Here is a 27111-nt window from a genome sequence, read left to right as displayed (position 1 = left end):
ATGTGTATTTATAAGTGATAATACTACTTTTACCAATAATATTGCTAATGATGTCAAGGGGGGAGGAGGCAATTCTGTTGGTCAAACGTGGAAGAATGTGGACCTCACTTTTGTGCAATCTTTGAAGTTGACAGAAGAAGAACTGGTGGGCTTTGTTGCCGTTTGCTTCCTTACTGGTCCAGAACGTCATTGAACGGCACGCCAACATCAAGGCAAGGCTCACTCCGAAGGAGGTCCTGCGGGAGTTCTGTCTTGCTTTACTTAAACCCGTCACGAAAATAAATACGACATTTCTAAACTGCAGATGTCTCCGGTTTGAACCTGGGCTTCCAACTAAATAAACGGGCCAAACAACTTTTAAAACTAAGTGACGGAGATTTTGTTCAGCGCAGTGATAGATGCGTGGACTTCATCTATAAGGTAAGACAATAACATTTTTGGACCAATATTATGTGTGTGAAAAGAAATACATATTTTAAAAGCAGTTTTTAATGGCTGACTGCTAATTTAATGGTAAACACACCACTCTGCTTGGCTTATACCACCAGCTGTGACTATCACTGGACGTCTCTGTGCAGTGGCGATGGCATCATTTTTATTTTATTTTTTTTTTTTTTTGCGTGCTCAAACGGGTGTGATTAGAACAAAATCGTCAACTTTTGTTGTTAAATTAAAATCGCAATGTTTCATAGTTCATAGGTTGCTTCCATTGAGTAGGTTTCGATTTCCTGGCAGCAGGGGAGACTGATACCCAACCTGTGAGCACATCTTTGGGGATATCCGACAGCGGCTTCCTGCATGCGAAGGCAAAGAAACGAAACTCAACTCCGACCAACAGCGTTTATTTTATTCAGCCAACCAGCTGTGAGCACACCTGTGGAGATGTCCGAGAGCGGCTTCCTGGAAGCGAAGGCAAAGAAACGAAACTCAACCGGGACCCGTACCAGACGCCCTGCCGACTCCCAGACCCAGTCGAGGAACCATCACACCTCTGCGACGAGGGGACAAGAGGAGCGAAGGACAGAAAAACCTCAACAGATTCAAATCATGAACAGCCTGAACCAGCAGTACGAGGAGAAGGTCCGACCCTGCATCGACCTCATCGACTCCCTGCGCTCTCTGGGGGTCGAGAGGGACCTGGCGCTGCCTGCCATCGCCGTGATCGGAGACCAAAGCTCGGGGAAGAGCTCCGTGTTGGAGGCGCTGTCAGGAGTGGCTCTGCCCAGGGGGCATGGTACGACCTTGCAGCGCACTCCTCATCACTTGGCACGTATCGCCTCTTTGTTGTGTGTAAACCAGTATGTTTCGTCATCACTGCGGCTAACATCACTGCGGCTAACTTAAAAATCACTGTGGTTAAGTCATCCGGCAGCTTGGACGCGGTAAAGAAAACGGACACTAAGGTCTGTGTACTAGAAGCATTACGGTAATTGCTTCGCAGCTCGACGGAATTGACCGTTGTCACGCAATTCTGTTTAGGACTAATCACTGCTCCCTTTTTTTCTTTTGTGTAAATATTATTCCAAATATTATTCCATGAATAGCTTCAGACCTAATGAACGAAAGACAGAGATATTCGCTCCTGTTCCTGATGCATTTACCATCATACTGGTGTGTAGTTTATTAACAGGAATCGAGATGGACAGACACTATCCATCTCGCCATCTTCAGATTTACGGCATTTTGTATAGAAGTTGTAGAATTTTATTTCCTTTATGTCCTGAAAATAATGTGTCACATACCATGGAAATATATTTCATAGTTAAGGGGGAAAAAATAAAAAATAAATAAAAAAAATATGTATATATATATATATATGTATTTATTTTATCAAATCGGCATTCAAAAAGTAATGACTTCATGCCATATGTTGCAGTCACAGACATGCACTTATGTTAAAGATTTTTCTGGGTTAAATCTTACAATAATCATATGAGAAGAAAAAGACAATTTCCTTTCACTTTCCTTTCACCTTTTTTTCAGGCATTGTTACAAGATGTCCTCTCGAACTGAAGATGAAGAGAACGGAGCAAGGGGAGGAGTGGTATGGGCACATCAGTTACCAGGATACAGATATAGAGTTAACAGACCCAGCGGATGTAGAGAACAGTATCCGAAAAGGTGCAGTTGTCCTGGGGCTCTGGCTTGATCATTGGATGGATGTCGTTTGCACTGCTTCAAAAGATAATTGCTTAGATCTTTTGTAATCGTCATGCACTCTGTCCATCCTCTGCAGCTCAAGTCCAGATAACAGGGAATGATATTGGAATCAGCGCTGACCTCATCAGTTTGGAAATCGCCTCACCTGATGTGCCTGACTTGACGCTCATTGACCTGCCGGGCATTGCCAGGGTGGCTACGAAGGGACAGCCTGAGAACATTGGAGAGCAGGTACCATTGCTCATTTAGAGATGATTATTACTAATTCTACCATGGAACCCAATCACATTCAATGTTACAATGTTGCTCCCAAAAGACAAGAGTGACTTTTTTTTGACAATGTACAATTGTTGTACCCTGAATAATTTCAGATCAAGGATCTCATTCAAAAGTTCATCAAAAAACAGGAGACCATTAGCCTGGTGGTTGTTCCAGCCAATGTGGACATAGCCACCACAGAGGCCTTAAAGATGGCTCAGGAGGTGGATCCCAGTGGGGAGCGAACTCTGGGTGAGTGCAGTGAGCTGCTGGGGTGCTACAGAAATTTGCTCGAAATCGGTGCAGCAGCATGTCAACCCTAATGTGACGGTCAGCACAGCCACTTACAGGTCCAGCATGTAAAATTAGGAAACACTCCAAAAAAAAGAGAACAAACAAGTGACGTCAAATGGTCAGATTTGAAATGGCAACAATCATTTGCTCGCCCTTCCACACTTACCCAAACTTTCCAGTGCATTGGTGACCCTTGCACATCTGAAAAAGAAGTCATACAGAACAAGCGTGCCAAGTTTATGGTTTCCCATAAAAACACCTATTCCAACTATTTGTTTGCTTTTTTTTTTTTTTTTTACAATGTTTTACCTTTTGTTGCGAATGTTCAATTAGCTATATTTCTTCTTTGTATGAACTACCATGACATTTCAGGAGATGTAAAAAACTAGTTTCTAGATGCGTTAAGACATACAAGTATATGTATGTGCATGTCCACTTACAGAATGGAGGGACACCCATGAGAGGAAGAGCCAGAGGCTGAAGCTAAACACAGGCGCCAGCTGGTTATAAAACACAGACTCGCTATATATAGCACAGAGCCTCAAATTGAATGAGAACACATGGCGCTGGGAAAAACTGTTGTAGAACTCTATAGTTTGGGAACATGGTGCCTTGGATCATTGGACCTTTTGCATTGCGCCAACCTGTAACCTATTGTCTACCGTGTTTACAATGTTGATCTGGGTATCATGTTGTCCCTGGGAAAAGGGGCTGACCTACCTTGAATCCACTTTGGTTTGCAATCTGGGACTACTGAGGTATCCCTAAGGCAGCTCAAGCATTTTATGAAGTTATACAGAACAAAGCTAACTCTCACCTGCTTTCTCTAAGGTATTCTCACCAAGCCTGACCTGGTGGACAAAGGCTCTGAGGAACTGATGGTTAACACCGTCCACAATTTGACCATCCCCCTGAAGAAGGGCTACATGGTCGTCAAGTGTAGGGGTCAGAAGGAGATCACAGAGAATGTGTCTGTCACCGAAGCATTAAAGAGAGAGGACGCCTTCTTCAGAAATCATGCATACTTCCAGTAAGTGTCTTAGATGATAATTTAGCCCTAATTACATGATGTTGTTTTTATGAACTTGAAGTTTTTTTTTATTGTGGTTGCAGGTGCCTGTATGACCAGGGCCAGGCATCTATCCCCAAACTGGCAGAAAAACTCACCCTTGAGCTTGTGCATCATATCCAGGTGAAAAATGTGAAAAGGTTTGACGGCAGGTGATTGTGCTCACCCTGTGTGATAACCACTCAAACTATGTTTGATTTTCAGAAATCTCTGCCTAATCTGGAGAAACAGATCAACACAAAACGAGTAGATATTCAGGTAGAGTTGGACAAATATGGAAGAGGACCCCCGACTGATCCCGCTCAGAGAAACAGCTTCCTCATCGATGTGAGTGTATCAGTCACAAAAATGTCATTTTTCACAGAAGAGCAAATAAAAGTGTCCCCATATTGATTTCAACCAACAAAAACAACTCATTTCGCCCCCACCCCCCCATTCCCCCATGACAGAAAGTGACAACGTTTACAATATCTGCAATCAACCACAGCTCGGGGGACAAGATGATGCTTGACGCTAATGTCAATATGTTTTCTGTGCTGAGGAAGCATTTCTCCGCATGGAGAGACATCATCGAGACCTCTGGCGTATCATGTAAGTACATCCAGCTGCCCAAAGTTACGCCACGTGCAGCCATACCAGTGTTGGTGTGGTTGCCAACATGAGGACCTGCCAGCCAGTGTGCAGAGCGTAGACAGTATCACTGTGTTGTGTGTATTTCAGAAATGCATATATCTAAAATATTGACTTGTGTTTTCTTTACCAAGTACCCAACGGGTGAGCACCTGTTCATTTGTCTTGCAGTCAACTGGAAAATTGAGAAGAACGTGGTTCAGTATGAACAAAAGTTTCGAGGGAGAGAGCTGCCGGGGTTCATAAACTACCGGACCTTTGAGGAAATTGTCAAGGAGCAGATTGGACAGCTGGAGGAGCCCGCTCTCCTCAAACTCAAAGAAATTTCAGGCAGGGTTCAATGTGATGCTACGCCCAGTGCTGGCAATGCAAGACATACAGTTTTTGAAACAATTGTCTGCTTACCGAAATCTTGTTCTCCTGCAGAGATCGTGAGGAAGGAGCTCTTTAAGGTGGCAGAGGCTGCCTTTGTTGGATTTCCTAAGCTCATCCTGGCAGCAAAGGTGAGGGTTTCATTATGTACTATTAAGTCTGGGCCCAGACTGCAGGAATTTGAGGCCAGAGTGAGATCCAGTTCCCACCCGTTGGGCTTCTTTTGGGCAGTCAGTGATGAGTTTGGCAACTGATTATCTTGTACTGCGAGTGGTAAAAGAAAAACAACCTCATATTGCATAGGACTCCTTCGTTGTTGTTGCCGTTTGTCTGTCTGGGACTGTTATCAAGTGAGGGGATGCATTTCCAGTGTGTTCCTTTGCCATTGCCAAGCCCATCACGGGAATCTGTCATACGTGACAGGTCATTCTTTTAATTTACCTCGTGGTATTCTGAGGAGTGCAGACAGATTTTTTTTAAAGGTCCTATATTACACAGAATTTTCTTTATTATAGTTTTTTATGCCGTAATCAGTCTCTCTTGTCGGGTGAAGATCTTCCTAGAAATTAGAAAAATCTCTTTGGCCAAAATATTCAGTTCTGGGAATTACCTCTTTATGGTGGCACAAAGGGCACTCCGTGTTAACATCAAAACCTGCAGTTGGCTCTGCCCTCTGAGACCCACCTTTCTTTTGTTTCCTTCAAAACATGGGTAAGGTCGAACAAAGCGTCAGTATAGCAGGAAGTAAAAAAAATCCAGGAAGAGACTGTAAACATAGGGTTAAACATGAAGAGCTAAAAGTGGTAATACTGAATATTAAACATTTTTCTTTTTTCCCCCCAATGTTCCTGATGTCATCCCATTTTTAGTTCAGGCAGAACCTCAGCGAGAATGCAAAAAAATGTGAAAACTCCCGTAGTCTGAGCGCAACTCTACATACTTGCTTGAAACACGCTAATGAGTCTTTCTCTCCCCCAGATGACAATTGAGAGTGTCCGAAAGGAGAAAGAGCTGAAGGCAGAGTCCATGGTGAGAACTCAGTTTCAAATGGAGTCCCTGGTATACACCCAGGACAGCAGGTACAGCAAGAAGTTGGGGAAGCGGAAGAGGGAGGAACCCATCCAGCCAGGGTTTGGGTCTCCAGGTGTGGACAGTCAGGGCACCCTGAGGGAGATGGTGAAACACCTCAAATCCTACTACAAGGTCAGTCTCATCTCACTTGCCTGTGGAGTCTGCAACACATCTCTTTCAATTTACTATTTAGCTTTGGAAGCTTTTAATCAGTTTTGTTTGGTTTTTTTGCTGCATAATGTTTAAAAAATACTGATATTAAAAATTTGTTTTATAAAAATGAGCCAACGCCAAATTATTTTCACACCGGCATATATGTTGTAGTAAATATATATACTTCGATATATATATATATATATATATATATATATATATATATATATATATACATATATATATGCATACATATAAGCCACAGCTCATTGCTTGCATGTGTGTGTAATTTTTAAATCAGTTTTGTAACAGCTTTTTTCACAGTGGTGAAAAGTAGGCAGATTGAGGTTCAGTGACTGAAGCAGGAAATAGGCTTCAGGAAACTGAAGGAACTGTTGCTTCGTGCCAAAGGAAAGAGGTTTATTTGACAAATAACATTGTTCAGATAGTTATGAGAGGTGTGAGACACCTGGACGACAGCGGGGAGCAAGTTTTTCCACTGGCAATGCAATTTCGATCTCTAGTAGTGAAATGTGATATGATTCTTCCTCATCTGTGTCCCACAGATTGCCAGCCATCGCCTGGCCGACCAGATCCCTCTCTTGATTCACTATCAGATGCTGCAGAAGTGTAGCAGGCAGCTGCAGAGGGAGATGATGCAGATGCTACAGGACAGGGAGAAAATCCAGTTCTTGCTTAACGAGGACGGCAGCATACAAACCAAGAGAAACCACCTGCGGAGTCGTCTCGATCGCCTGACCAAAGCGCGCGTCCTGCTGAGTGATTTCAGTCTGAACATATTCAACTTTGCCACGCCGCAGCTGGAGGCCAAGGCAGATGTGTCAGACATTTAACTTCTTTCACGTTTGTCAAACTGTTACTACCTAACCTAATTGTCATTTAGGGTTCACGGTTTTTTTGTTTGTTTTGTTTTTTATTTTTAAATTAGCTTGCAATGCCCCTGAATCTGAAGTATACCAGTGTCTTTATCTGCTGCTCTAAAAAAAAATATTCAACTGTATGTAGCATTAAAATATTTGATTAGCTTTGCTGTTGGTTCCAATTAATTTCCAGGTGTATGAAGCCAAATGTGTCCACGTTTCCCTCTATTACCTGTATTGTCGATGATATTTTTGTCACAAATGCATGCAAGATGCTCACCAAAGCGTCATCATTGTAACCCACTTTAAGCAACGCATTCAACGTTATGCACTGTTACCTTCCTCTTTGTTGACTATTAAAAACAAAAAGCTAAAATCCAGTTTGGTATTGTTGTCCATTAAAAGAGTCACACATGTTCACAACCATTTTCATTTCCAGTGAGTTCCATTTATTTCCATTTTCATCACAGCCTTGACTGGGTTGACCAGACTTTAGACCAGGAGCCACCAACCTGGGGCACAAACATGGGCTCCGAGTCATATGAGGGGCAACCAGTGCTCCACTCTGCCAAGATAACACAGCGTGCACCGTTACGATCAACGCGCTCGGATGCTTCAGAGCCAACGTGTATTTTGCCATCACCCCAACAGCAGTGCAGCCAGGCCACAACGGACAACCACGACTCTGCCACGCCAGGCCACAGGCAGCACGGTGTGCGAGCGCAGCCGGAAGAGAGAGAACAAGAGCCAACTGGAAGTGGACCCCAATGTATAGGCGTGCATCCCGCCCACCGATCAAGGCATCGGGAAAACGCAGCACAGGCGCGGAGGAGCAAGGCGCGCCCCGGCCACATCTGGTTTATATCGTTTGAACTGTTTTGTTACCAATAGACATTAGAAATAAGTTGCATGTTTAAATTGTATTGAAATCTTTTCACTGAACATGTTTTTGCGACACAATCAGCAGCGAGCTGGCTGGATGTATGGGAAACCAGGATGACTGGAAGCAACGATGGAAGGCTCTTCTGAAGACGACCTTCACAGTGTCATCAATCTGAGCGTTCAGAGCTACTATAATGCTACCAAGGCCATGTGTACCAGGATGTTGTTGTGACGACTGATAGTGACGTATTTGTTGGAGTGACAGACTGGCAGCTTGAGGTTGCCAGATTGGGGGGTGCTTTCCCCTCCCAATCTGTTTAAGGTGTTTACGGTGTGTTTTAACCGCGGTTTCGCCTGGAAGGCTGTGGGCATCTGGCACACTCGTAAACGGAGTTTTGAACGCCGCTCACAAACGCCCACATTAACGCGTTCAAACGCATACCGTCGCACAAAATATGAACGAATTCATGAACAATCGTTCGTTGAACGCATTCGGACACAACACTGCATGGAACTACCACTGTGACTGGACTTGGGCAAGTGCAGGTAGCTAAACGTGATTTCCTACAAGCCAGTCGGAGAAACGAAACCTAACTTTTTTTTTTGCAGTGGGTCGGACAGACAGCGCTTATATTTATGGATTATTAAGCAGGTGATGTCGAAGACGCACAGTGAGCAGCAGCACTTTGGAAAGGAAAGGAAACCTCTCGCCGCACCACGAACAGCCTGAACCAGCAGCACGAGGAGAATAGGTAGGTTTTGATTTCCTGGCAGCAGGGGAGACTGATACCCAACCAGCTGTGAGCATCTGCGATATCCAAGAGCGGCTTCCTGGAAGCAAAGGCAAAGAAACGAAACTCAACCCGGACCCGTACCAGACGCCCTGCCGACTCCCAGACCCAGTCGAGGAACCGTCACACTTCTGCGAAGAGGGGACAAGAGGAGCGAAGGACAGAAAAACCTCAACAGATTCAAATCATGAACAGCCTGAACCAGCAGTACGAGGAGAAGGTCCGACCCTGCATCGACCTCATCGACTCCCTGCGCTCTCTGGGGGTCGAGAGGGACCTGGCGCTGCCTGCCATCGCCGTGATCGGAGACCAAAGCTCGGGGAAGAGCTCCGTGTTGGAGGCGCTGTCAGGAGTGGCTCTGCCCAGAGGGAGCGGTAAGACCTTGCAGCGCACTCCTCATCACTCCTCCTCGCCTCTTTGTTGTGTGTAAAACCAGTTTGTTTCGCCAATTTAAAAATCCATCCATTTTCCATACCCGCTTAGTCCCGAGGTCAGGGTCACGTCACGGGGGTCTGCTGGAGCCTATCCCAGCCGTCTTAGGGCGAAGGCAGGGGACACCCTGGACAAGTCGCCAGTTCATCGCAGGGCCACATAGAGACAAACAACCATTCACACATGCACACCTACGGACAATTTAGAATGTTCAATTGACCTCACATTCCAAGTGTGGGAGGAAGCCGGAGAACCCGGAGAGAACCCACGCAGACACAGGGAGAACATGCAAACTCCACACAGAAAGGTCCCAGGTCCGGGCCCCGGAATCGAACCCACGACCTTCTTGCTGTGAGGCAGCAGCGCTAACCACTGCGCCACCGTGTCGCCCCCAAATTAAAAATCACTGTGGTTAAGTCATCCAGCTGCTTGGACGCGGTAAAGAAAACGGACACCAGGTCTGTGTACTAGAAGCATTACGGTAATTGCAAGAGGGAGATAGGGCCACAAGAAGAGGAAGAAGGAAATTACAGGAAGGAGTTTACAGGAAGTCTCCATCTCGAGTTTTAAGTTGAACTTTTGTAAATAAAGTCTAAGTAAACTGTGTACACACACACACACACACACACACACGCGCGCGAAGGTCTAACAATACGCAGTAGCTGCCTTTTACTTTTGAAGGTGTAAAACCAGCATGTCATTTGTGAGTTATAAACACGGTGCTATATATGATATTTGTTCTCTCTAAAACCCACAATTTTTTCTCTTCTCCAATATTGTTTTATTCTTCTTTTGTATTAAAAGAATGTAGATGTGCAGACATTGTGCCATCGCAAACACACTAGTACAACAAACAGGTTCTGCCTCTTCAGTCATCAACAGTAAATTATTTGCTGCATGTGCATAATCTGGGTTTGGCTGTTGTTTATTTAACTTCCTTGTATTTTACTGAGCCTTTTTTCACTTGCATTCTTTTCTTGAGATTTTTCAAGTGAATTTTCACACGTTGCCTCGGAAGAAACCTTTCAAGGATGGTCTGCTGTTGGACTTTTACCCAACGTATTATTCGCTTTTTTTTTTTTTTTATCGTACAGGCATCGTGACAAGATGTCCACTTGAACTGAAGATGAAGAGAAAGAGAGAAGGGGAGGATTGGTATGGGAAGATCAGTTACCAAGACCACGAAGAGGAGCTTGATGATCCTGAAAAAGTAGAGGCAAAGATCAGAGAAGGTAGCCCGACCAAACCCTTAAGCTGACCCAACGCTTCAGCAATCAGCTCTTAGTTCTTCACATTTATCTAAAATATTAAATCTTCAGCTCAAGATGAGATGGCCGGGGTCGGAGTGGGGATCAGCCATGACCTCATCAGTCTGGAGATCGCGTCACCTGACGTGCCTGACCTGACGCTCATCGACCTGCCTGGCATCGCCAGAGTGGCTGTGAAAGGCCAGCCGGAAAACATTGGAGATCAGGTATGATCAGAAGGCCAGCCTCTCTGAAAAGGCTGCCCATGTTTTTGCTGTGGGCACTGCTCAATGATTGATGCCCACTGTGAATGACATTGTTCCAGATCAAGAGGCTGATCCAGAAGTTTATCACCAAACAAGAAACCATCAGCCTGGTGGTTGTCCCGTGCAATGTGGACATCGCCACCACAGAGGCGTTGAAGATGGCGCAGGAAGTGGACCCTGATGGAGAGAGAACTCTGGGTAAATGACCCAGTTTTAGGGAATGGACAGACTTGGCAAACTTCCTTTTAGAAGGCTCACTGTGTGCCCTCCTCCTTCTCTCAGGAATTCTGACCAAGCCTGACTTGGTGGACAAAGGCACGGAGGAGATGGTGGTCGACGTCGTCCATAACGAGGTCATCCACCTGAGGAAAGGCTACATGATCGTCAAGTGCAGGGGCCAGAAGGAGATCACGGAGAAGGTGTCTCTCACCGAGGCAGCAGAAAGAGAGAAAGCCTTCTTTGAGGCTCATGCGTACTTCCAGTGAGTCCCTTCTGTTTTTTTTTTACACTAGTATATTAACGTAAAAACTACATGTGTTACATGATTATATTAAATCCAACTGAATGTTTTTCTCCCACAGGACTCTCTACACCGATGGCCAGGCCTCCATTCCCAAATTAGCTGAGAAACTCACACTCGAGCTGGTGGACCACATTGAGGTAGCTCCCCCCAGGGGTTGCATCAATACAGTGACAAGTTTGTTTGACTCGCGCCTCGACACTGACGGCTCTGCTCCTCGTCCCCTCCCCTCTCACCCAGAAATCCCTGCCTCGGCTAGAGCAGCAAGTGGATGAGAAACTGGAGCAGACGCGCGCCGAGCTGGAGAAGTACGGCAACGGGCCACCGACTGACGAGGCGGAGAGACTCGTCTTCCTCATGGATGTAGGTGGCCTGACGTGAGCTCAGGTGAGTTTAGCGTTCACTTGGCTCTGACTGTCGGAAATTCTTTCCCGCAGCGCGTGACGACGTTCAGTCAGGATGCCATCAGTCTGGCTGTGGGGGAGGAGCTCAGATGTGGGGAAAAACTCAACATCTTTTCAGCCCTGAGAAGAGAGTTTTGGAAGTGGCTGAACGTCCTGGACGACTCAGGACTGAAGTGTACGTATATTCCCCTACCGTTTGGTCCAACACCGTCAGGCTCCAGGGCTCCGAAACACAACATTTGTTTGCGTCTTGTAGTCAACAGCAGGCTTGAAAAGGAAGTGGAGGAGTACGAGGAAAGATACCGTGGAAGAGAACTTCCGGGCTTCATCAACTACAAGACCTTTGAGTCGATGGTCAAGGAGCAGATCAAGCAGCTGGAGGAACCAGCAGTCAAGAGACTCAAGGATATCGGAGGTATTTGTTGAATATTTGATGGACTGAGTTTGATTTGACAGACAGTCATGTGAGCCGTGGAACTCTCACATCTAATCAGGACACTTGCTGGAAAATCCACTGAGTAGCGGCCAGCCAATCACCTGCCCGCCAATGCTGTTCATGTTCCTCTTTGCAGCGAGATCGCTGAGTTGTTCAACTAAACCAAAGGAGTCTACAGGCCTATTGTCCTTTTTCAGTCTTTAGGAAGTTAATTGATGGCGGGGAGGGAAGACCCGCTTCATTTCCTCTGCACCCACCCAAACTCATATTTCTGCCCTCCAACACTCATGAAGATCAACCTGCCTCACCTGTGTGTTTTTTTCATTTCCTACAGATCATGTTCGCAGGATCTTCATAGAGCTGGCCAACAGCAGCTTTGCTGGCTTTCCTAACCTTATAAAAATAGCTAAGGTTATTATTGTTTTTCTCATTTTTGAAATTCTGCATGAGAAAATGTAATAAATTACACACACCCACACATCGCAGCACATAGTAATGTCGTCTGAGGGGTGTTTACACTGATGTTGTCTTTCTGGTTTCCAGCAATGTGGCTGTTGGCGACGACAACAGACGATAACTGCATACCTACTGACAAATTTTTTTTTTCTTAGGCAAAGATTGAAACCATAAAAGTGGAGAGAGAGAAAATTGCGGAGTCCACGCTGCGAATGCAGTTCAAGATGGAGATGCTTGTCTACTCTCAGGACCGGACGTACAGCACCAGCTGGAGCGACAACAAAAAGGTGGAGGATGAGACGTTGATCAAAAAACCCGCTAAAACGCTGTTCACTGTGTGCGTGAGGGACAATAAAGCAACACTGCAGGAGCTGATGTTGCACCTCAGATCATATTACAGAGTGAGTTGGATTTCAGATGGGCACCAAACTTCATCACAGAGCTCGCCTTTTCTTTCCTCACCAATTCTTCTGATTCTTCACCTCAGATTGCCACTGAGCGGCTGGGCGACCAGATCCCACTCGTGATTCGTTACCACATGTTGCAAGAGTTCGCTGCAGAGCTGCAGAGGGCGATGATAAAGGTGCTCCAGGACAAGAGCAACATGGATATCATGCTGAAGGAGAACTTTGATATCGGAACTACCAGGGCTATGCTGCACAGTCGCATGAAACGCCTGATGCAGGCCCGCTCATACTTGGTCAAATTCTAGACAGAGTGCAAAACTGCTTGCATCACTTGTTCCTTTTTACTTTTTATTCAAGAGCAGCTTATACTGCCATTTTTTATCCTGTCAGATAGCAGAGTAGGCTTAAACGTGCATGTGAACATAGCCATCTTAACGTTATGTATCGATACGATACGCTAAACCTTTATTCGTCCCACGACGGGGAAATGTAGGTGTTAATAAGTTTCCAATTGCAGTTTTGCCTATAAATAAATAACAACCTTTGTTTTTATTTAAAATCCACAATTTGCATCTAAATGGACATATAATTTTCTTTAAATCCCCTTTGATTTTTTTTTTTCCATGCAAGAGTTGCACATTGGGAAGATTAGCGGTCAGTGTCAATTACAAAGATGAAGCATCATATTTCTGCACTGTAATATGACCTTTTTCCAAGACTACAAAAGGCCCTTTATCTCCCCCTAGTGGTCCTTTATATAAATGGCTCCATCTACGTCAATACATTAGATAATTCTTCCTTAACTTCACGGTTAACCTGTATGTTCTACTTTCGACTGACTCAATAAAAAAAACTAAAACTAAAAATTAATTTAAAAAAATCTCACATACCCATCAGTATTTGAACTGTTCACATACACAGAGCGTCACCCGTCACAACGCTGTGTCTAGTGTTCACAGTGAACACTAGGACTGATTGTCAAATTAAAAAGTGTTGGTAAACAGAAACTAGTTATGAAGAAGTAACCATTGGATGGAAAGTCAGATTTATTCAAAAACACATACAAAAAGTAGAACTAAATTATAATTAAAAATCAGTTCATGTAATGTTGTAATTTCATGTATCCCAGCGTGGATCCGCGCAAGTTCATTCACCATTCTCAGCAGGCATCTCCTGACCGCCATCGTCCTCTGACTTCTCGTCATCTAGGGTGGAAGCGATCATTAGAAAGGTTTCCATTATTGTTTAGCACTGTGTGACCCATTCTGAGGAAGAAAAACTAGAACAATGCTGAAAGTATTGACATGGTACTTTTGAGACTTACTTTCTAGTGTCTGTTGAAGCTCCTGTATGGTACTGAGCAGCACATGGAACTGCTTCTTCCTCAGTTCCAACTATGCATGGGTAATTAGAAAATTCAATAACAAAGTTTTTTTTTATGAAATAAAGGGAAAGTCACAGTCCAAATAGAGGTAATGAGCAATGTTTTCATACCTTGTCATCTACATTTTCCTTGATTTTGGACAGTTGCTGGAGCTCTTTGTCGAGTGCTTCTAATTGCCTAGGGAAAGAAAAAAAAAGAGAGTAAGTTTCCAGTCAATGATTACAGCCAAAACAAAGCATGCGGTTTAGGAGTACAATCCTTACTTTAATGTTTCATGACGGTCTGGGTGTTGTTGAATTACTTTTGCTAAGGCATCATATTCTTGAAGGAGGAAAAAAAAAAAAAAAAGATCAGAAATTCAGAAATTGATAGCAAATTTTGACAAGAAAAATGGCATGACATTCTCAGAACAAGTACAAAGTCTCAAAATAAAGTAGAGGGAAATAACACTATTTAAAGATTGCCATGTAGTTCTTACCTTGGCGATTTTTCCGTATTCTCTTTGCCCTCTGTATTTCTTTTTTGCATTCTGCGATCTTGTCATGTGCAGAGGTGATGTTTTGTTCTGCAAAGTTAAGAATATTACTTTACCAACACTGAATATACATTTTTCATTTTTCAAGTGTGGTCGTTTAAACAGCAAGTAAACAAACCCCCTGCAATAGAAGTGGGTATTTACATACGACTGCGCAATAGCCATTCAGGAGTGTCCTACCTATGTTATTGTAGATCGTCTCATAATTCTCCATTTCCCGGAGGTTCATATCATAAACCATTAAGGTTTTCCCCATCGAGAATTCGCACTGGGCCAGATTGGACAACATCCTCTGATATTGGGTGAACCTGGACGGCAAATCGAAGCGATTACAGACACACGTTGAATCATTTATCGCTGTTATCATTGTTATTTTGAAGAAAAACAATGATGGTGATAACGACAAGTTCAGTGAAGCTGGACAACCTACCCTTCCTCCGGCGTCCCGGGAGAGTTGCACCACTTTGTGAAACTCTTTAACAGTAAATTGATCCGACGGTCATCGCCAGCACCGTCCCCGTCAATGAGAAGACGTTTCCGAATGACTTCATCTAAAACAAAGAGTCGAATGGGCATCAAGGAGACACGAGATGAGTGAAGAGCAGAGCTAATAGTTAGCAAGGAGCGTTAGCACTACAGCTAAATGCCAGCGAGCTAAACATGACTACAGACACTATATTGGTATAAAAGGTTTTGCAAGCAAAATTTTAAAATGAGAGAAGCAAAGGAATTTATTCGAAAATAAAGGGCCCGATCTCTAAATACAGACGTAAATGGTTTGAACATTTATTTAAGCGTACCGTCAGTCACGGCACCCATTTCCCCAAAACAGCACCGAGCTTGGTGACTTCTTCTTCTTACACGGAGAGTTACACTGAGACCTTAAGATGTGTTACCGCCCCCAGCTGGACAAACACTCAGCGAGTCGTCTGAACGGAACTTCCTCGCTTTATGTAAATCCAAGAGACCAGTGCTTACAAATCTAGTGAAAACAGTTTTAAAGGTAAAAAAAAAAAAAAAAAAACTCTGTTTTTGTTTCGGGGCCTCTCCGATATTTTTGTGTACAGCTTCAATATCTTTTCTGATCGTCTTTCATTTTTTTTGAGACAGTTGCGAGTTGCGAAATAGTTAATACGGTGTCTACCGCCATCTTTTGGACCGGTGGGCTTACTAGTCACTGTTCTGTGGCACAGTTGAAAAAGATTGCAATATATCGTCAATAAAATACTGCCAAATTCTCAATATTAAGAAATGTATCATTTGTAAGGTTACTTTGTGCAAAGAAAAATAATTAACTAATTTGTCTGTGTCGTTGAAAAGAATCAAGGACAAAAAAAAATTGACAGTCGGCCACATTTTTGACCCTTGGTAACAGCCCGGATTCTGGGTGTCCATAGGCGTCGTCCTCAGGTTACTTCATTTTAGCTGCATGCAAGAAGTGAACTTTGACAAGGTTCACATGTATGTATTTATTTATAATTACAACAACTGACGCCCCTCCTTTTTATCCTACATTTTGAAAATATGAAGTCATTTACAAGACAGAAAACATCACACATGAACCAATCATCATGCATGGAATACAAAAATCAAAGTAAATGACTAAAAAGTGACACAATGGCAACAAGCAACAATTACAGAGCAAAGAGTGTGTCTGTGTTTTCCCCAACAATATATTTTAAGCCAAGAAGTTAGAAGAAACGTCAAAACAAATTTACGTGGGGGGGGGGGCAGTTTTGAGTTGCGTGCATGTTCGTGAGTGCGTGCGTGCGTGCGCCGGGGCAGTGACGTCCCCGTCCCACAATGCAGTCTGGTAAACAGACATGGAAGCGCCAGGAGAAGACCTCCACACAGGCTGAGTAGTGCATTCGGGCTTTCCCATCGTCTTCTGGGCCGTTCGCCCGCCGCATTCAATCCCATACACGTCGGCCCGTTGTCACGTCTACCGTTACAGCGCCCTGAGCCTCGGTAAGAGCCAAGTTGTCGCCAATGGGGTGCGATTGTGAATGACTTTTTCCGCTGTGTGCTGTCAGGCTTCTTCCAGCTTGCTTCCTCGCTCGGGCTAGTCGTCATGGCTGGCTTCTGGCTCTCAGCTAGCATGCTAACTAGCCGTAGCCGCCGCCGCCGCCGCCGCCGCCGCTGCTCTCTAGTAACGGTTGTACCAGTCGCAGAGCTGCACTGCTTCTCGCTTGTTTTATACACAAAACTCCCCACCGCCGTCGTACATATGACCACGCAATCATACCCGGCAGCTCCTATTTATTCTCAGTTATTCACTTGGGTCATATGAAAGTGTTGTCTTGTCGTGCGTATGTGTGTGTTTTAAATGTTTGGCTGAGCCAGTCAAACAGCTTGCACCTCCCACTGTCGCTCGCTAGCCACCGTTAGCATGCTAAGCGAGCGGTGCGGCTTGTGCGCCTTCATGACAGCCTCAACACAAATCTGCCCCCTTTTTCGTGGCCACACTCACGGCCCTCTCTGGCGAGTGACCGTCTTCGCAGCGCACATATCACGATTCGCTTTTCGGTCTAAACTGCATTCACTGTGGCGTTTAGCGTTCCGCGGCAGGCTGTTTGTTGAAGTCGGCTCAGCTACATGTCAGGGATTAAGTCGTGTCGGAATGTATGAGCACAGTGTGGTAATTTAGGTGACCTACAGCGAGATATCAGTGGTCGGATTTTGTGTTTTGTTTTTTTTGTTTTTTTTTTAAAAAAAAAGAAAGAGAGAGGGGGGAAAAGGCGTCTACACGTGTTTGTTTTTTTAAGTTGACAAATTCTTGCGTCACTCCACGCGGATTCAGGTAAATCCGACTAATATGTACAGCCGCGGAGATGCACATTTGTTGTGTTTTGAAACGAAACAATAGTATAGCCAGTAAAGTTTGACGATGTCCCTGTGTGTGTTGTGTGAACAGGAAGGGCACTGAGGCCATGTTCATATGCAATTACACACTTTTTAAAAAAAAAAAAAATATTATTTTTTTTTTTACAAATGGTGGCAAATGTGGCATTGAGTCTTATGCGAGATTTACATGATAACTTGTTCTTACAGCAAGGTGTGTCCTTGTCGCTTTTTAATGTTGCAAATGGCATTGACATCTGGTTAGTGACCAGATGTTGGCAGGTTTTTGTTCCACCTATTGCAACCACCTTGTTTTGGTCTCCTTTCAAAAACATGGTAGGTCCCACAAAGTATCAGTTTTCACTGAAGGCTGTAAACATAGGGCTAAATATGTTTTCGTATACTGATTCATATGAGGCCTCTCCAGCCCAAAATGAAAAAAATATATCTATGATTTAAACTGAAAGTGATCAGTCTATGTGTGTAAACAAAAATGACTATGTAACAAATCTATTAAAACATGCAAGGTAATGGGCTGCATATAATCAAATCAACACTGTTTTTATATGTATATGTCATGTCAGGTGCTGAACATTCTCACCTGTTAGTTACACCAGAGCTCTACTTGATGATGTTATTGCCACTTTTACTGTAGCTTAGTGATTAAGATAAAGTTGTGTTTAAACGTCAAAGTGCTCCTGAATGTCTTGCAGAATGAAATTGATTCAGGCTAATGTTAGTCAGTCAGTTGTCGGTGGGTTCTTGTAATTCATCAGGGGCTGTCTCGGATCGCCCCTTGCTTTGTTTTGCGGTGTTTTCCACCTCTGTGTGCAAATATGTGTCTACGCCCCATTTAACATTACAAATGATGAATGAATGAGAATGATGGTGGCTTTTTACATGGATGACTCAGGCCCAGTAGCGCCTAACTGACTGTAAGACACCACAGTTACCTTCCAGACATTATCTAATGATGCCACTAAGTTTTTGGTGTGTGTGTTTGTTTGTTTTTTTAAGTAATGGTGCAACAAAAGAATGTGTTACTGATTTGTCTTCTCTGGGCATGTGGACCTGTGTGTTTTTCTTACAGTCTTCCTCTCCAGCACGTGTGTGGCAGCCAGCGATCACCCAAACTGATGAGGATCGGCTGATTGAGTTTAAAATAAATTCCTTTTTTTTTTCTAATTTCACAGAGGTAAGTCTCCAAAACAGCTGAATACATTGCAGTAAAAGTTGCTGTACACACACACGCACTCACGTATGCATGCACGCACACACACAGTACTACTGACATATAATACGTAGGCACAGTACTGCTGATATGTAATATGTAGGCATTAGTAGCATTATATCCAAAGGCACACGAACCTCACTGACAGCCTGGCGGTATTGTGTTAAACGTATACTACTTTCATATCCAGCATGTGTTCATCCAAGAATACAGACTTGTTCATTCTCACACTGGTGCAGCTCTGATAGTCAGTCCTTCCTGCACTGACTACTGTATTTCATGAGTACGTTACCGTTTACCTCTTACCTGTTTTGCTATGTTGAATATGCAAAATATGAATATTTTCAATATCTTACCAATACCATAAAGTTTGTAGAACTGCCGTTCAAAGACCACATGCTTGTACAAATAAGTTCAAAAAGTATCCTGGAGTGGAGAAAACCCCTAATAAATCTGTTGCTGCTCTTGCTGTAATAATAAATGCATACGCATTATTAAAAAATAATTAATAGTTTCAACATTCAGTCAGGTTTATTGTGAAGAAAAATGCACGTTTTTGTACATGATGATGTAACAAAAAGTAAACGCGCTTCTGTCAGCATCTTGAACAACTATTTCTATCAAGGTGAAAGCTGAATGTGTGTTGCTGTAATAGATAATACTTTGACTATAAAATGTTTAAAAAACATTGAATTTTCAGTACTGATACCGTGTGTCACATTTCGGACTAAATGTGAAACAGTTTTTTCTTTTGCCTCCTTAGGCAAGTAATTATTAGTAAGGAAATGGTGACATACTATATAATTTGCTACATTGGTAAAATGTGTGAATTGAGGAAAATATAACTACTTAAAACTACATCCAAAGCAGTACCAAATGCAGTTTCTGCCAGTAAATGCTGCTTGTTTCGTTTATTATATTTTCCAAAAGATACACACGAGGCCCTCGTGTCAAAATAGCACCAGCATCTTAACTTTTAAAAACATAATTTCATTGACTCTCTCTACCAAGACATCAATTCCTAATTCATTATGACTTAAAATATGTATTTTTTTAATGCAGTCACTGTGTCTAAATGCTCTCAAACAGACCAGTGGATAAGTTTCATTTCATGCATTTTGTGCTTGTCAGTTAAATATCTGCATTTCATCATGAAAGTGAAAGTAAAGAAAACCTCCTGGACCGACGAGGTTTACAGTCAGTCCGCCCTGAATCTAACTTAATGCTGTCTTTGCATTGTATTACCGATACTTTTTCAAGAACATACACTACACATACGGGGTCTACACATTCAGGAAAGCTAAAATGTATTAAAATAACACTTGATGCTATTACACATTGAGCACCTCTTGTAATAATTGGTGCCAAAGGTGATCATTTTGTGACTTTTGAATAGTTACATATACAGATACTTGTCCAAAAATGTGTATTCTTATAATGCGTACACATTAAAATGTGTGGCGGGTCGTGCATTTCACACCTAAGCCATCACTGACGGCATATTTAGTCCACCCAAAATCAACACACCTCATAATACCCTCGATATGACACTAAGGTTTGAGAATCCATGGGGAATTACACTTACACATTACATCACCTTGATATAAGGGACCTAATCGAGCAAAAATGAGTTCCTGGAGCGATTAATTAAGACTAAAAGGTGATTTTTAAGATATTTCTCAACATATTTTTAATAATTCCACCAAAACTACACTCTGTGAGCTTAAACTCTTGTCCAAACTGGTCCAATAAACTGCGTATTGTCGAAGTTTCGTATGAGAGACCAACGAGACGATAACAAAAATATGTATTGACCTATGGATTTATTAAACAATTGAACTTGTTGGCACAGCTGCTGCGCCAATACGCCACGTTATTTACATTAGAAATTGCAGATGATTTCAGCAATTCAATCTTTATATTCTCCTTCAGCCGTCATGGGTTCGCCGTGGTGGCAACCGGAACTCCAGGTTGAGTTAAGTCCTTTAGGTTCTCAGGGCTCATCCAATCACAGGAAGCGTACGTGTGAAATTCAGCGTAAAGCCAGCTAGCTCGTATGTTCGATACCTGATTGGGTACTGGAACTAACTGTGTTCCGTTCACTTTGAGCTTACAAGAGCCTGCTATGTTGATTCTGTTGCACTAAGGCAGATTTCATAGAACCTGACGACACAAACTTGCTGAAATAAGATCGGCTAAGAACTCTACTGTAATACACAACAATGGAAGCAACGCAATCAAGTGGATATTATAAGATGTGAAAAGAACAGACTATGAGGAATACGTTTATTATCATATTTACGGGGAAATTTGCTTTTCACAGTAAGTTTAGGCCAGCAGAGAAGGCCTAGCTGGCCCTGATGGCCCGCCACTGCATTAAAATCACAAAACCTTGATCATCAACAGAGGAAAGCTGAATTGATGTAGCAGCCACAAACAATGAAGAAACTTCTTTTAAGAGTGCACAGCGAATTGGAATAGAAAAATCTAACAGTAAAAAATATATGTTAAAGTTACACGTGAAGGTGCTGGCAGCAGCTGAAAAAAATCTTCTAGTGTTGTGAGTGACGAAAAGGGACAAGTGCAGTTAAGAGATTTGGAAAAAAGTTGCCGTCTCACCAGACTGGCCCACAGCTGCTCATGCACGTATGTTACATATAATGATATATGATGAGCCAGCTTTAATAAACATCGCTAAAAGGCATGCACAGGATTCCAGTGAATGTTGGGAAGGGGGTGTGTGTTGCATACAGAGCTGTAAGTTGACTCTGCCAGCGCCGTGCAGATGGAACAGCGCAACGGTGCCTTGGCAGGAGTTTATCCTCCTTATTTCTACAACACATATTTTGCTTTTACTTGAGTAAAGGAGTTGTATCGGTACTTTTGTTGTATTCATACTTTTGTTCAAGCACAGAATGTGAGTACTTTTACCACCTCTGCTGAATAGGGACACTATTCAAACACAATGTGCATAATATGAGACCTTCACATTATTGCTCTACTTCCTGCTTGACCCGGCCTCCGATAAATCGCATCCTTTGTCACCCAACTAAATGTTGCGGTAATTTTTCGCACCAGAATGTCTAACTAACTCATGATTGGCCGATGTGCCTGGTCCAGTAACGCGCACATGAGAGGCTCTCCTGCCAGTAACAGAGACACTTACTACTGGTGCTGCATCCCAGCGGAAGTCGTCCTGGTGTCCTGGCTGCCCGTACTGCCACTGGCTACTGCATAGGTGTCAAACTCTGGCCCGCAGGCCTAATTTGGCCTGCAGTGTAATTATATTTGGCCCACGAGGCAATACAAAAATCACGCCTGGAGCTGGCCTGCCAGTGTTATGCAGTACATTTACCGCTAATACTACAAATCCCAGAATGCTCTGTGGTATTGGCACGTTGATCAGGACAGGACGTTTATTGAAGGATATTATTATTGTTTGTTGTTGTTGCGTTATTCTGAAAGTTATTAGCCCACGGAAAAAAAAGTTACTGATGAAATTTAAATAAAAAACGGAAGGCTGCAAATAAAAAAGACGCATATGATATTTTTAATTAGTTTTTTTTTTTTAGATTTTGCATGCGTGCAATAGGAAGTTATTTACTGTTTACTATGCTTTGCTTGTTCCATATTCAGGCTGAAGCAAAACATGTTTGGGTCAGTATATAAAAAGGCTCACTGTTATATGTGGAGGATCCCCCCCCCAATAAATATCAATGTCGCCCCGAGACTTTGTCCAAGTTTGACATTTTGGCCCCACTGTGTGTTTTGAGTTTGACAGCCCTGCCTGGGTTACCGAGTCAAGTTGCTACCAGGCATAGCAGCACGCAAGCTAAATGCTAACACACGCCACCAACAAACCGTCACATGGACGGCGCAGGAGCTAATGTAGTCGGTTGTTTAATTTTAATATTTACTTGTTTATTTTATTTTTCCGTTCCGTGCGCCTGCCTGCCCGCGTGCACATGCGTGCGCGTGTCATTGCTTTTAAAAGGTGTGTGTGTGTGTGTGTGTGTGTGTGGGGGGGGGGGGGGGGGTGCAGCGGGGCGGGCTGTCGTCGAGTCGACCGGCGCTCCGCCGCGTCAGTCGGCGAGCGGCTTCCTCCGCCTATCCCGAGCGCGAGCAACGCTGACTGTTGTGTTGTTACATTGTAGCGGAAAGAATGTCGGAAAGGGCCGAGGATGACGTCAGGGGGGAGCAGCGCCGAGCGGCCAGGCAGCAGCTGAAGCAGCAGCAGCAGCAGCAGCAGATCCAGCGGGGAGAAGGCTCCACAGCAATGGCGACTGTTGCGGAGCGGAGATCACTGCCGAGTCCGGAGATAATGCTGGGACAGTCGTGGAGCAGCTGGCTCGACGGCGCCAAACTCCACGGCAACGACGGTGAGTTCGCCCGCCCGGCCCGGCGGTGCCGAACGTGTGCGGGGGAGGCGAGGTGGGAGCGACGCGGCGGTAGCCCGTCCTGTTCTCTCTCCCTCTCCGTTCCTTGGTCGATTGAATGCAGTTTTTTTTGGGGGGGGGGGACTGGAATATGAAGAAACGCTACCGGTAGCGCCAAGCAAGTGCAACTATTCACGCCTTGTCCGTGTGTCGGATCGCCCCGTTTTTTTCTCGCCAGGTGCTGAATCGGAGGAAAGTTTCAAAGACTTCGGGAAAAATCGAGAGGCCATGCGTTTGTGCAGAGAAGGTGAGTGTTTTTTCTCTCCCCCCCCCTCCCTCCTCCCTTGTGTAGGGCCAAAGGTGTGTTTTGATTCTGAAGGTTTACACACAGAGTTGGCTTCAAAGAGTTGACACTCGTTACTGTACCGGCGTGTAATGACTGGATTAAGGAATATATGCCAAACCGGATATATGGAGGAAAAACGTGCCTCTCGCTCATGCCTACACGTCTGTCACATGCAGCTTTAAGGGGAACAACTTGCTGTACCTGTAGGTTTCTGCTCTGCCACATGCAGTAATAACAGAATAACATGACGTTTAGAGACGCCTTTAATGGACTATTTCTGGGTATCTTCATTTGTGCCATTCTTACATGTAAATTCCTCCATATTTCAACAATAGCAACAAGATGTATGATTTGACAGTAGTATCAGTGTGTTAAAACTAGGCATCAAAACGTGAGTCGACCACAAAGAAAAAAACAGCTTGGGACATTTTGTTAGATTCTATTGAGACGCGTCATTACTCTTTTCCTTTCGACGACAAATAGTGATCACTGACTGGATCGTTGTCACTGCCATTCACGACTAATAGTACTTCCTATTACTTACTACTAATAGTAGAACTTCCTTGACACACACATATTTTTTTTAAAAAAAGGAAACCAATCTCATGAAGTGTTTATTTTATAATTCTTAAAGTAAACACCCGCTAACTAAAATGGGCCCACTTTCCGATCCAAGATTAAAGTCAACCAGACTACCCTGATTACAAAAATACAACAGTTGTTATTTTCCTACTCTTAAAGTTGAAACATATTTTCTCACTGCTATTGTCTTTGGAGTCGTGCATTGATTTAATGTCCTGTCAGATAAGGGAAAGGAGTGTCAGGAACGTGCCTGATTAAAGACCAAGTGTAAGAGGCACGCATCATCCGGCTTCTGAGCCACAGGGCGGTTTCTACTTTTAGTTGTGGAAGCACCTCAGTTAACATTAGCTGATTAGTGCGGCTGGCAGGCCTGTTTTTTTGGATGGGAGGGCGACACAACGTAAATGTGTCTTAACAAGAAGTGGTTAAATCAGAGTCGTCAATTCAGCCTGACAAAGATGACGGAGTTGACACGGCGAGCTGAAGATTAATCTGTTCGTCCAGCTCAAAATCAAATGAATGACTGAGCGATGAATCAACCGTAATCCGATGGCTGCAATTTAAAAGCTGAACTCTCGAAATGAGACCGTTAACCTTTTGCTTCGGCACAACTTGTGCACAGTTTTGAGAACCTGAAGTAAACTCCTGCAGTCCCACACTGCCGTTCGGCTTTTGTTGTATCGTCGCAGCGACACCGTTAATTCTAATCACCTTTCAGAAATGATTTTGTCTGTCGCTGAAGGACATGCGAGCTGGGCATGTCGAGACTGACCTTGCTGTTTTGGGACAGTCGTTCTAGGACGCCGAGATTAATTTCATTTATTATCAAGTCGATTAAAATAGAAAAATATATCTTTTGACGATTTTCATGTGTGGCTGCAATTTGCCGCTCAGATGCAGCACTAATTAGAGAAAAATCACAAGGGCTCCAGTCGGACAGTCTTTGTTTTTTGTTTTTATAGCCAGAGTAACAAAAAGAAGTGTGATGTCGGTGAGAAGAGGAGGTTTTTCTGAAGACGCAGGGGATAGAGCCCCTGTGAGCCTCAATAATCCCCCCTGCTGGATCAAATGTTTCCTGGCTTCCTTTGGATTTATTTCACGTATGCGTCTGTTATAAAGCTCAGAGGAATGTTTAGGAACGGGAGGGCAAAACTCAGAAGGTAGCGGCACAAGTTTGGCTCGCGGTCAGCTGAACCAGACAGGTTTTTCACCTGGCTCAGCCAGGTGGCAGCGGGCGACAGTGGCCCGTAGCAACCTACGATTTGCTTTGGCGTTGTGCTGAACCCTGGCAGAAGCCATGGAAGAGTCAAGTGAAGCCGTTCTGCCGTCTGAGGGCTTCTTTGTCGTTCGTCCCGTTGTGATAAAGCATAAGCCAGTGCTGTTTTTGGGCATCGGCCAGCGTCAGCCTTAGCTTCTTCCCGTAGGAGTTGCATCTCTTGCTGCTACTTAACGCCTCGGGTGCCCACTACCCTGCCTCTGCCTTAAGTTAGGGAAGCTGTGTAGTTGCCAGATGCAAAGAAAAATGTGGGACTAATTATGAAAAGTTAAGTTGCAAATTAGGGAATCAAAAATTCAGCCACTACAGTCAATCAGTCGCCTGGAGAAACTTTCAGTTTTGCGTTCATTGAGCTGTGTTTCAATTAATGTCTCACTGAGGTGTGACCGTCACTAGACTCTCAAAATTTGATTTTGTCTTTTTGACATTTGCCCACCACACGTCTGTCAGGATGTTTTTCTTTCTTGCTCTGTTATTCTGTTGAGTGAGCTTTAGCGCGCGGTTGAGGTAGAAAAGTGTGTAAAGAAAATCTGATGGTTGGTTGATACATTCTGCAGTGAACCAGTGGAGTGGAGCGGAGAGGAGTCTTTTTTTTTCTCCAACCCATCCCACTTCCTTCCACAACATTTCTATGACTTGCAGCGTTAACTGCAGTGACCCAGCAGTGTGGTGGCCTGTGTGCACATCCCCGGCCTATGCTTCGCGTCACGGTCATACACTATATACAGTCCACGCTGTTATTTTTTTTCTTTTCTTTTATCATCCAAAGTATTTAAAAACACAGCGAGATAAATGTCAGCGCGTACGTGACACGAATGCCGCAGTAGCCGAGTCGGAATGCGTCAGAATGTGCGGCGGTTGAAGTCAGAAGAAGGTGGCAAGGGGGAGGAGGAGGAGGCTGCTGGGTCACGTGACGCGAAGCCTGTCGGAAACCTGTCGACGATGGGCGCTTGGTGTCACGGCGCCAACCCGCGCACGCCAATGTGGTCCAACGGGCGAAACGCGTGTCGATAGGATATTAGTCAGCGTGCCGGGGTATTACCAGCGATGACTCTGCCCGTCGTGACTCACCGTTACATTCCTCCTGCGGTGGAGCCACCGTTCGAACACAAACACGCACGCACGCACGCATACACACAGGCAATACAAACGTCGAAGGGGGAAAAAAATGTCAATTAAATCCCCTTTTTATCTTGTGACTGTTACTTTGTGAACGTGAATTCATTCCGGCGGCGATGTGCGAGCGAGGGACGCTGGGAAATGTGCGCCGCCTGTTTCGGCCCGGGGTCAGAGTGAGCTTTGTCCTGGGAGGCACACGCTGCTGCTGCTGCTGCTGCTGCTGCTGCTGCTGCGATGGCCACTATACCTCCTCGCATCGCCATCCATCACTGCTGAGGATGAGAGGCTGAAATTAACTGGACTCTCTTTTCCTCAGTCTTGTGCTCGCAGGCTCAGATCCTCTCTCTGTCTCTCTTTGCTCGTTCCGTTTGTACTGTGACGTTCTCTCTCTCTCTCTCTCTCTCTCTCTCTCTCTGTCTCACTCTACCCTCCATCTCTACATCTTTCCTTTTTCATCTCCCCTTCGCACAAGAGGAAAATTGAGATTGAGAGCAGGGCAGCAGCAGCAGCAGCAGCAGCAGCAGCGCCAGATCACTTTTAAAGTTCAGCCATTTTAGCGGCGCAGTTCAGCGGGTGCCAGAGCGGCGAGCGCAGGCCGGTCAGTGCAGAGAACCCCGAGTGAACCCCGGCAGCAGCTTGGGGAACCAGTCCCTCCCAGCCGAGTCTCCATCCACCGAGGAAGTGCGGTTGGC

At 44.3% G+C, this 27111-nt stretch overlaps 4 protein-coding genes across 5 annotated transcripts in view; 3 read left to right on the top strand and 1 right to left on the bottom strand.

Moving 5' to 3' along the window:
- The first annotated feature begins 280 nt into the window (after nt 1-280).
- On the top strand, nt 281-7314 carry LOC142880319 (interferon-induced GTP-binding protein Mx-like). Of its 2 annotated transcripts, XM_076014147.1 has the most exons (13): nt 281-420; nt 736-1234; nt 1984-2121; nt 2237-2391; nt 2532-2670; nt 3544-3742; nt 3826-3904; nt 3986-4108; nt 4231-4372; nt 4583-4741; nt 4838-4914; nt 5762-5986; nt 6574-7314. In XM_076014147.1, exons 2-13 carry the CDS (start codon nt 799-801, stop codon nt 6859-6861), a joined length of 2160 nt encoding a protein of 719 aa, XP_075870262.1. In that variant the 5' UTR covers nt 281-420; nt 736-798; the 3' UTR covers nt 6862-7314. The 2 variants fall into 2 exon arrangements, with proteins under 2 accessions (XP_075870262.1, XP_075870263.1); XM_076014148.1 differs by lacking the exon at nt 281-420 and having other exon boundaries at nt 883-1234.
- LOC142880320 (interferon-induced GTP-binding protein Mx-like) lies at nt 291-13295 on the top strand. Its single transcript, XM_076014149.1, has 13 exons — nt 291-420; nt 8545-8935; nt 10088-10225; nt 10313-10467; nt 10566-10704; nt 10789-10987; nt 11088-11166; nt 11267-11389; nt 11464-11605; nt 11687-11845; nt 12201-12277; nt 12478-12723; nt 12810-13295. Exons 2-13 carry the CDS (start codon nt 8749-8751, stop codon nt 13032-13034), a joined length of 1869 nt encoding a protein of 622 aa, XP_075870264.1. The 5' UTR covers nt 291-420; nt 8545-8748; the 3' UTR covers nt 13035-13295.
- A 462-nt stretch (nt 13296-13757) lies between these two features.
- On the bottom strand, nt 13758-15605 carry thoc7 (THO complex 7). The gene is made up of 8 exons (XM_076014152.1): nt 15449-15605; nt 15079-15199; nt 14829-14956; nt 14592-14678; nt 14377-14434; nt 14224-14290; nt 14054-14123; nt 13758-13934 (listed from the first exon to the last, which is right to left on the bottom strand). The coding sequence occupies exons 1-8, from the start codon at nt 15465-15467 to the stop codon at nt 13876-13878; spliced, it is 609 nt and encodes a 202-aa protein (XP_075870267.1). The 5' UTR covers nt 15468-15605; the 3' UTR covers nt 13758-13875.
- Nucleotides 15606-16156: 551 nt separating this feature from the next.
- The window catches only part of atxn7 (ataxin 7), a 29178-nt gene continuing 18223 nt past the window's right edge, over nt 16157-27111 (top strand). Inside the window, exons 1-4 of the mRNA XM_076014146.1 lie at nt 16157-16616; nt 18580-18684; nt 22875-23099; nt 23335-23403. Of these exons, the coding sequence (XP_075870261.1) occupies nt 22883-23099; nt 23335-23403 (286 nt within the window). The 5' untranslated portion in view covers nt 16157-16616; nt 18580-18684; nt 22875-22882. The remainder of the gene's footprint in view (nt 16617-18579; nt 18685-22874; nt 23100-23334; nt 23404-27111) is intronic.

The sequence above is a fragment of the Nelusetta ayraudi genome, unplaced genomic scaffold (assembly GCF_046127955.1).
Source record: "Nelusetta ayraudi isolate G7.1 ecotype Tasmania unplaced genomic scaffold, CSIRO-AGI_Nayr_v1 ptg000168l, whole genome shotgun sequence".
In the NCBI taxonomy this organism is placed as follows: Eukaryota; Metazoa; Chordata; class Actinopteri; order Tetraodontiformes; family Monacanthidae; genus Nelusetta; species Nelusetta ayraudi.
The sequence above is the reverse complement of the archived record's forward strand: the minus strand, read 5'-3'. Positions and strand labels throughout refer to the sequence as shown.

Bases quoted from the DNA above. Each gene is read 5' to 3' on its own strand.
- LOC142880319 (XM_076014147.1), top strand. From the start codon at position 799: ATGCGAAGGCAAAGAAACGAAACTCAACTCCGACCAACAGCGTTTATT. The intron at 1,235-1,983 runs GTACGACCTTGC...CCTTTTTTTCAG, and splicing joins GGCTCTGCCCAGGGGGCATG to GCATTGTTACAAGATGTCCT. The intron at 3,743-3,825 runs GTAAGTGTCTTA...TTGTGGTTGCAG, and splicing joins AGAAATCATGCATACTTCCA to GTGCCTGTATGACCAGGGCC.
- LOC142880320 (XM_076014149.1), top strand. From the start codon at position 8,749: ATGAACAGCCTGAACCAGCAGTACGAGGAGAAGGTCCGACCCTGCATC. The intron at 11,167-11,266 runs GTAGCTCCCCCC...CCTCTCACCCAG, and splicing joins AGCTGGTGGACCACATTGAG to AAATCCCTGCCTCGGCTAGA. The intron at 11,606-11,686 runs GTACGTATATTC...TGCGTCTTGTAG, and splicing joins GGACGACTCAGGACTGAAGT to TCAACAGCAGGCTTGAAAAG.
- thoc7 (XM_076014152.1), bottom strand. The intron at 14,291-14,376 runs GTAAGGATTGTA...TTCTTTCCCTAG, and splicing joins GACCGTCATGAAACATTAAA to GCAATTAGAAGCACTCGACA. The intron at 14,124-14,223 runs GTATGAAAACAT...ACCCATGCATAG, and splicing joins AGGAAAATGTAGATGACAAG to TTGGAACTGAGGAAGAAGCA.